The 9,146-nt window shown below is 38.2% G+C and overlaps 1 protein-coding gene across 2 annotated transcripts in view; it reads right to left on the bottom strand.

The window, feature by feature from the left end:
- Positions 1-25: 25 nt before the first annotated feature.
- PLPPR1 (phospholipid phosphatase related 1) overlaps positions 26-9,146 on the bottom strand; it is a 305,400-nt gene continuing 296,279 nt past the window's right edge. Inside the window, exon 8 of one of the 2 annotated variants that reach the window (XM_054520375.2) lies at positions 26-8,688. In XM_054520375.2, coding sequence (XP_054376350.1) covers positions 8,656-8,688 — 33 coding nt within the window. In that variant the 3' untranslated portion in view covers positions 26-8,655. The remainder of the gene's footprint in view (positions 8,689-9,146) is intronic. The other variant, XM_024252216.3, reaches the window with a different exon arrangement.

Raw genomic sequence — 9,146 nt, 5'->3', positions numbered from 1 at the left:
TATTTTCTGCTGCCGCTTTTGTATTTTCCTGGTTTTGTGATATGTAGTGCTCTCATTTCATTAATTTCTAAAAAAGTTCTGATTTACTTTTTGTTCCATTTAAACCCAAGAGTGATTTTGCAAAAGTACAAAGTGTTATCTTGTAAATAATTTGCCATTACTAGGAGGAGGGGAGGAATGTCATTTTGCAATAAAGGAATCAGATTATTACCACGTGAACTCACTGCTTAAGTTTAGCATCTGTAAAAGGGGTCAGTGACATATGCTTCATGATGGGATGTAATGTGGAGGACTCAGCACTGCTTAGAACTACTGCTAACGACAGTTTCAGGAGTAGTGAAACTAATCCTAGGAGTAGGCTTGAAACTAATCAAGCCTTTAATAATTAATTAATAATTACTATGGTATCTGGAGAGCAAGGTAAAAGGCCCTACAAGTTAACAAATCCAGAGTATGGATCATTCTATGGGACAACTGCCTTGTTTCTTCAACAAGTTAATTGCGTGAAAAAAAGAAAGGCTAGAGTGAGCCCGGGCAATTAACTTCAGAACTAAAAGAGACTTGAGACATATCAACAAAATGTGACGTGTGGCTCTGGTTTGAATAAAGTAACTGTAAAAAGATATTTTGGGGATAATTCGAGAAATTTGAATATGGACTGGATATTAAACGATACTAAGGAATTGTTATCTTGTTAGGTGTAATAATACTATTGTGGTTATGTAAAAAAGTCACTATTTAGAGATGCGTTCTGACATATTTAGCATAATAGAGTGATATCTGGTAATTTAAAATACTATGGAAATACGGCAAAATGTGAATAATTATTAAGTTTAGATGATGGGTGTAGTCAAGTTTGTTATATTATCTCTCTATTTTCATATGTGCCTGCAATTTTTCATAATAAAAAGTTAAAAAAAGAGATATATTCAAGATATTTACCTTTCTGTCCCCAAAGACAAGAATGTTAGTATATACTACATCTTTTTCTCCGTGGAATTCCCCCATTAATTTCAGATTATTTTTAACAACAATAACTATGCTTTAATAATTTCCTTGCTCTTTCTTTTTATATATACAGCAATAACTTTGGCATCCTTGCTCTCTCTTACAATTCATTTTTAAGAAATTCTTGGCTTTACTTTTGCCATTTGTTCAAAGTACAAGCTCACATAATTCCTTGAAAGATTCATATTCATTTGAATCTTAGTACATCTGAAAACGTCTATCTTTTGCTCTGACATGTTAATGATAATTTTTATAGAGAAAGAATTTGATATTAACAATTATTTTCCTTCAGCACTTTGGGGTTTTTTTTTGGTGACAATTTTTTGCCAATGAGAAGTCTGATTCTCGTTACTTCGTCGGATTTTTTACCTCTCTGGAAGATTTTTACAATTTTCTCTTTGTTCTGAAATTTCATCAAGATATAACTAAGGGTAGGTTTATCAGTACTCTTTAAATTTATCTTGACTGGCACTATATGACCTATTTCAAATAAAAACTTGTTTCTATGTTATGGTTTGAATGTATGGCATCCCTCCCAATTTCAGGTGTTGAAACTTAATGTGCAACACTTAATGTAATGTAATATACATTAAGGTCCAACACCTGAAATTGGGAGGGGCGCCATACAATGGAATAGTATTAACAGCTGAGGCCTTTTAGAAGCGATTAGGCCATGAGGCTTCCTCCCTAGTGGATGAGGTTAGGGTTCTTATAAAAAGAGGCTTCATGGAGCGTTTGGCCTTTTTGCTTTCTGCCACATGAAGACACGATGTTTCTTTCCTTGAGGACTCAGCAACAAGGTACCATCTTGGAAACAGAGCAGTCCTCACCAGACAACTGAACCTGCTGGCACCTTGATTTTGGACTCCCAGCTTCTAGAACTGTGAGAAATACTTTTCTCTGTTTTATTAAGCACCCAGTCGCATGTATTCTGTTATAGCAGCACAAACGGACTACGACAATCTGTCTTCAGCTTTAGGACATTTGCTTCTGTTAATTATCTGACCAGTTCACCTTTTCCATTTTTTCTGTTCCTTCCTTGGAACTCCTATTAAGAGGATTTTGGAGCTTCTGGATTCATTCTCCGTGAATATTAAAATTTTCTCTTACTTTTCTCTCTACTTTCCCCTCCTGCATTCTCGGAGAATTTTACAGTTTAACTGTTCAACCCACTAACTTGTTCTTAAGGTGTGTCTAATCTATTTAGCTAATCTCTGGGGTTTTATTTTGATCATTTTTAATTTTCATGTTCTATAATTGGATCTGATTCTTAAAATGTGTTCTTGTTTTATAGATATGTCATCCTTTTTTATTCCTCCTTTTACCCATGACTTTCATGAATACATCCAGGTTCTATTGTGGGTGTTGTCATTATATTTAAAAAACAAAATGAACTGGAGTCCCCTCATTGGAATCAGCACCACCCAGGTCTTACTTTTCAGGGATCTGATTTCAGCAAAATAAAGTGTGGGTTTTTTTTTTTTTTTTTTTTCAGCTTTCTTCTTTGCAAGGTTCTGCTGGAGTCTTGGCTCCTGAGTCTGCCTTGTAGGCTTGACTTGATTTTGCCAAATGTACAGAAATTAGTTTTCAAGGTTGTCACACTTAAATCCCTCAAATGATGAATTAATTCCACAAGTGGTGACTAGTTAGTTATCCCTAGGTATGGACCTCATTGGGCCCAGGCCCTGAACCAGAGAAACCTTCACCAGACAATGAGCAGCTGTGGTGAAGCTGCACCTGCTCACCCGCACACTTAAACCCCATGGCTGCTGAAGAACAAAAAATGCCAAGATGAGAAAACACCTGACTGCACCATCCCTACAAAGACAGAAAGAAACTTTTGGCTGCCAAGAGGGGGAATAAAAAGGGGACATATTTTGTGTAGAAATACACATAAGAAGTCTGTGTGACTTTAGTGAGTCTGGATTTATCCAATCCTGAAATACTAAAAAACATCGCTTGAAGTTGAAAAAAACTTTTGGCCTTATAGGACAATTCAACAGAGAAATTACTTTGTATAACAGCATTAAACAACATCCCAAAGGAAGAATTGTTCTCTGTTCCAAAGAACATGAAGTAAATTGATAGATGGACGTTCCATTAAGGTTAATAGGGAAATGTAAGCACATCTTCCTTTTAAAGAGAAAGAGAATGCTTTTGAGGAAAAGAGCTTTACCTTCACCCTCCCCTCCACTGATCACATGGGTTTACTTGGCTTCATAGGAAAGCCACAAAATCTAACTTTTTATAGATGCTGACACACGGGATACCAAAATGACAAGCCAGGATGAGGACAGAGGCACCAGTTTGGGGAGGTGCAAAAGTTAATTTTCCTGGCAGAGTCATTTCTAGTATTAGAAGTGTGTGTGGTGTTACCTGGGTTTCCATGAGAAGTAAAACTCTTATGGGTCAATGGGCTAGAGAGTAAATCCAAATTCAATTTATTTTCCTTTCCAGCTTTTCATCTATCACGAGGCTCCTATGAGTTGGGGGAATCAGATCTGGAAAAGTGTTCTCTAGGAAGAAAGTGTTTATTGAAAGCTATGATCCCACCACATACAATCGGGTCTCAAACTCTGTTGAGTCTGCTTCCTAGATATTTTTCATATCTTTCCAATGCATGTTCTCTTTACCATTACTGCCACTACCCTACATCAATCATAATCATGTTTAGTCCAACACAATACCCTCTTACACTTTCTACACACACAGATGTAGCTCAGAGGGATCCTTTAAAAATACAAATCTAACTATGCCATTCTCCTGTCCACTGAGGGCTTCTTATCATTTTAGGATAAATTCACAGTCCATAACAAGTCATCCAAGATCTCTGATCTTCAGTATCATTAAATATCTTTTTCCCCTTCACTCACCAGCCAGCCTTCAGTTCTTCACATGTATAAAGCTCTTTCCTGCCCCAGGGCTTTTGTATGTGCTGTTCCCTTGACCTGATATGACTTTCCTTAGGGTTTCTGTCTCATTACCTCCTTACTCTAAATAGCCCAACATGTATGTCACTTCTTTAGAGAAGCCTTACCTGATAACTCTGTCTTCCCTGTCTAAATCAGGAGTTCCTTAAAAGCATTTATATATTAAATATTTTGTGTTGGTTCTCCTCTTATCCCACTCGACTCTAAGCTTTGTAAGGGTAAGAAATAGGTCTGTTAATTTTGTTATGTATCTCCAGTTCTTCACATGATCTTAGCACATAATAGATGCTCGTTAAGTACTTATTGAGTAAGTGAATGCATCTATCAGTTCTGGAACAATCTGGATCAAGAATGAGGATGTGAGCAAGGAATTTGGTATTTATTTAAAAATCCCTATAGTAGTATAGGGGATGATAGTAAATGACACGCTAGTTCTAGTACATGTCTTGAATTCAACAGAGCATGTGGGAAGCCAGGGACCCCAAATGGAGGGACCAGCTGGAGCCACAGCAGAGAAACATAAGTTGTGAAGATTTCATGGACATTTATCAGTTCCAAAATAATACTTTTATAATTTCTTAGGCCTGTAATCTCTTAATCCTGTTATCTTCGTAAGCTGAGGATGTACGTCACCTCAGGACCACTGTGATAATTGTGTAAACTGTACAAATTGATTGTAAAACATGTGTTTAAACAATATGAAATCAGTGCACCTTGAAAAAGAACAGAATATCCGTGATTTTTAGGGAACAAGGGAAGACAAACACAAGGTCTGACTGCCTGTGGGGTCGGGCAAAAAGAGCCATATTTTTCTTCTTGCAGGGAGCCTATAAATGGATGTGCAAGTAGGAGAGATATTGCAAAATTCTCTTCCTAGCAAGGAATATTAATATTAATATCCAGGGAAAGGAATGCATTCCTGGGGGGAGGTTGATAAATGGCCACTCTGGGAGTGTCTGTCTTGTGTGATGGAGATAAGCCCTGGTCTCCTGCAGTACCCTCAGGCTTACTAGGATGGGGAAAAACTGCCCTGGTAAATTTGTGGTCAGACCAGTTCTCTGCTCTCAAACCCTGTTTTCTGTTATTTAAGATGTTTATCAAGACAATACAGGCACCGCTGAACATAGACCCTTATCAGTAGTTCTGTTTTTGCCCTTTGCCCTATGATCTTTGTTGGACCCTTATCAGTAGTTCTGCTTTTGCCCTTTGTCCTGTTCCCTCAGAAGCATGTCATCTTTGTTAGACCCTTAGTAGTAGCTCTGCTTTTTGCCCTTTGAAGCATGTGATCTTTATACCTACTCCCTGTTCTCACACCCCCTCCCCTTTTGAAACCCTTCATAAAAACTTGCTGGTTTTGAGGCCCAGGTGGGCATCACAGTCCTACTGATATGCAATGTCACCCCCAGCGGCCCAGCTGTAAAATTCCTCTCTTTATACTGTCTCTATTTCTCAGCCTGCTGACAAGGAAAATAGAAAGAACCTATGTTGAAATATTGGGGGTGGGTTCCTCCGATAAGAGCGGGAATAGTATAATGACCATAATGTAACCTACTCCTTAAAACAGACTTGGGCAATCTGGTATTTGATGTATTTACCTCTAAGACACTGAACACATTTGAGAGGTTCTGGCAGTTGCCTGTAATAGGGAGTCTAATCAGTTTTTTGAAACAAAAATGCCACTTGTGCTTCTTTCACTCTTTATATCATCCCAGTGATCCCTACTCTCTTGCATCTTGAAGGTAGAATTTTGCCTGCTTGCATTCTCTGATTCAGTAGAGAATACATATTCTCTCCTGAAGGGCCTTATATTCAGCTACATATAGCCCATCTGTCTATCACAGCCTGATAGGGAGATATTTACCAAAAGGGGCACCCACATGTTTAGCTGGTAAGTGCAGTTTCCTCACCATGGTTAGTCCTGCATCTAAATGTATTCATCTTTCAGCTATCTTCAGGCTCCGCTAAAATACTCTTTATTTCCAAATGAGTCATAGTCTCCCTTCAGCCAAAGTAGGAAGAAGTCTGGCATCTATTCATGTATTACAGAAATTTTAACTAAGTGATTTTTCTGTGTCAGGTGATGTTCTTGGCACAGAATAAAAAAAAAGACATCATAGATAAACACAGGGGCTAACAGCCTCATGAGGTTGCTTATGTCAACACACCTGGCTAGCCTTCCTTTGTTTCTCTCTCCTCCCCCACTTTCCTCTTCCAATGAGTCAGACTTTCTCATGCACCTGTGGGCTTTCCTTAAAAAGAGAAGTTTACTGCAGAATTCATTCTCTGAGGCTACAGTCACCACTTGTCCTATTTGGACAGATGGCTTTTTCCTTGGCAGACAACCCACATGGAGGAGTCTCTAGCCTGAAGAATTTCAAATGACAGACTTGACAGATCAGTGTGAGGCCTGTGAAGTGTCTTGGGGCTAAATAGGAGGCAACACTAAAGTTGCCATGCCGTAGTGGTAAGGAATCAGACTCAGGGATTCCAGGGGTAGGAGTCCAGAGATGCCCCTTGGCTCCAAGTGCACCAGTGTGCTGTCTCGGCATGGCTCAGTCATACACCAACATCTCCCAAGTCCAAGGCCAGGAAAATGAGTCTGTGGCCAAAGCTCCTAGAATACTACAGATAGGTCCCTTTAAAATCAGAACTAGAAAGAAGAGTAGAAGGATAACATGACTCATTCTACCAACTTACGTTCTCAGAAACGCTATCTGGTAGCCAGATACATTGTGACAAGAAATGGGTAATGTAAAAGCAATTTAGACTGCCAGCATTTTTCAGCATGTCTTATGATGAACAATAAAATAAAATGAATCCCTCATTGTTTCTTTTTTAAAAATCCTAAAATATGTTTAGAAAAAGAAAAGTCATTCTGAAATTGCGTGACATTACATGTAGGTAGCTTATACAGGATTGGAGACCTCAGAGCTTACAAATTATTCCTTCTCACTGTTTCCTTTTCTTCCAGCAGTATCCCTTAAACCAGATAAGTAGGTATATTACACTGAAAACCCATGAAAAGATGTGGACTCGGTTCAAAGGCATATCTTGATGTAGTGGAAAGAATGAAATGTGGAGTCGGGCAGACCTGGGTTTTGATACTACTGCTGACATATATCATACTCCTTTGGCTTTGTCACAGCTTCACTGGGCTCAGTGTTTTGAGAACAGACAGATTACGTTTGTGAAAGTTCTTTGGTTCCCTCTCCTAACTGTAGTCAGATATCACCCAGAAGATGTGTATGACATTGTATGTGCATAGGTAAGCTTAGGCCAGAATGAGATGGGGGATTATGAAAAATTTTAGCAGAGGTAACTTTTGTTCTTAAAAACTACTGTCCAACTTTTTATTGACAACTCAGAAGTATCTATGGGTAGGCTGAAGGTAGAGAGAGCGTGCTAGGGATCCAGAATGTTTCTGAGAATCTTAATAATTTAAAGAATTTTATTTGCCTAAACGCTCACATATTCTCACACACACCTGTGAAGTTATCCCTCAGTCATGCCCCTATTAGAATTTATTTCAGCAGACGTGGAACTGAACAGTGTAAACACTTGAGTTCACTTCATCATGACTCTTCAAATACCTTTGTCCTGTGGATAAAGCTTAAGACAAAAAACATGAGCCAGAATACATTTTGTGATAATTTTTTCTTCTCTTTAGAAAAAAAAATATGTACAAAAAAAGCTGAGAAGAGCCAACATGGAAGTGTCAAGAAAACATTCTGATAGGTACGGATAAAAGAGCTCCTTCAATCAAAGGAGTTACATATTAGTTATCACCATGCTAGAAAAATGAGATGCAGTTAAAATTCTAGAATAATTAAAAGCCACAAAGTAAAACTGTTGCTCTGGGGCCGTATGTTGTAGATTCTCTGATTCCTTTTCTGTAAAATAATACTGTGCAAACTGTAAAATATTCATTTTCATATAAAGTCCATATAATATGAGATACAAAACTGTTGAGTTGACAGGGGAGGCTGATGTTGGCTGCTTTTTGGAGAAAAGGTGACAGTGACACCTGCCTGCCAGAAGACATTCCAGAAAGATCTTGAGTTCTTTAGTAGAGGCCATTATCTAAGAAAGAATCATATAACCCCAATACCCTCCAAATCCAGAATTCTCTGACAATTGTTTGTGTAACTAGGTGACTTTGTTAATATATCACTTTAAACTTTGAATGTAACAATTTGTTAAGCGATCAGAGTGCAACATTCTTTTTGAAGACAATTTTTTTTCTACAATTGACTTTGAGATTTATTATTAACCAACATTGTCCTTCCTGCAGCTCAAAAGTTTGCCTTTTATTAAAATTCAAAAATTCTGGAGGAGGCAGCAACTGTGGTAATAAAAATTTAAAGTGAATTGTTAAATTTACTTCTGTGTTTATAAAACTGAGAAAAGAAAATTTGTGTACAAATATCACAAAACAACGTCAACCATTGAATAAATGTGGTTCTTCAATGCACGCTTGAACAAGAAAATTTTGTTGGTTTTAAAATTCTGGCATAAATATATTAAAGCTGACCAAAAAAAAAAAAAAAAAATCAGGGCAAGCTACGTCACTTCCTCATACAAAAAATGTACAAAACATTAGCTTCTAACTAGATAAACATAATATTTGTCATCACAGTTTGACATTGAGCAACTGTGTGTTTTGAAGTATAGAATTGGAAGATGATTTTAAAAAACAGCTTGTGACACATCAGTCGTCTCAGGTAACTTCGGTCATGGACGCAGAGTGATTCTGTGGAGCAAACACAAGCAGATAAAATCTGAGATAGGGTTGCCTGACACGTGCACACTCACTTGTCCCTAAATATTGCCTTGTTTTGTCTCCTCAAGGGTACACAGGCTGTTCCCTCTCCCTAATATGCTCTTCCAAGGCCCCTCAATTTCTCTTACCTCTTTTGGTTTTTTTATTTTATTTTTTGAGATGGAGTTTCACAATTGTTGCCCAGGCTGGAGTGCAATGGTGCAATCTCGGCTTACTGCAACCTCTCCCTCCTGGGTTCAAGCAATTCTCCTGCCTCAGCCTCCCAAGTAGCTGGGATTACAGGCATGCATCATCATGCCCGGCTAATTTTGTATTTTTAGTAGAGACAGAGTTTCTCCATGTTGGTCAGGCTGGTATCAAACTCCTGACCTCCCAAAGTGCTGGGATTACAGGTGTGAGCCACCGCACCTGGCCTCCTTACCTCTTTC

This window comes from Pongo abelii, chromosome 13 (genome assembly GCF_028885655.2).
Source record: "Pongo abelii isolate AG06213 chromosome 13, NHGRI_mPonAbe1-v2.0_pri, whole genome shotgun sequence".
Classification (NCBI taxonomy): Eukaryota; Metazoa; Chordata; class Mammalia; order Primates; family Hominidae; genus Pongo; species Pongo abelii.
The sequence above is the reverse complement of the archived record's forward strand: the minus strand, read 5'-3'. Positions and strand labels throughout refer to the sequence as shown.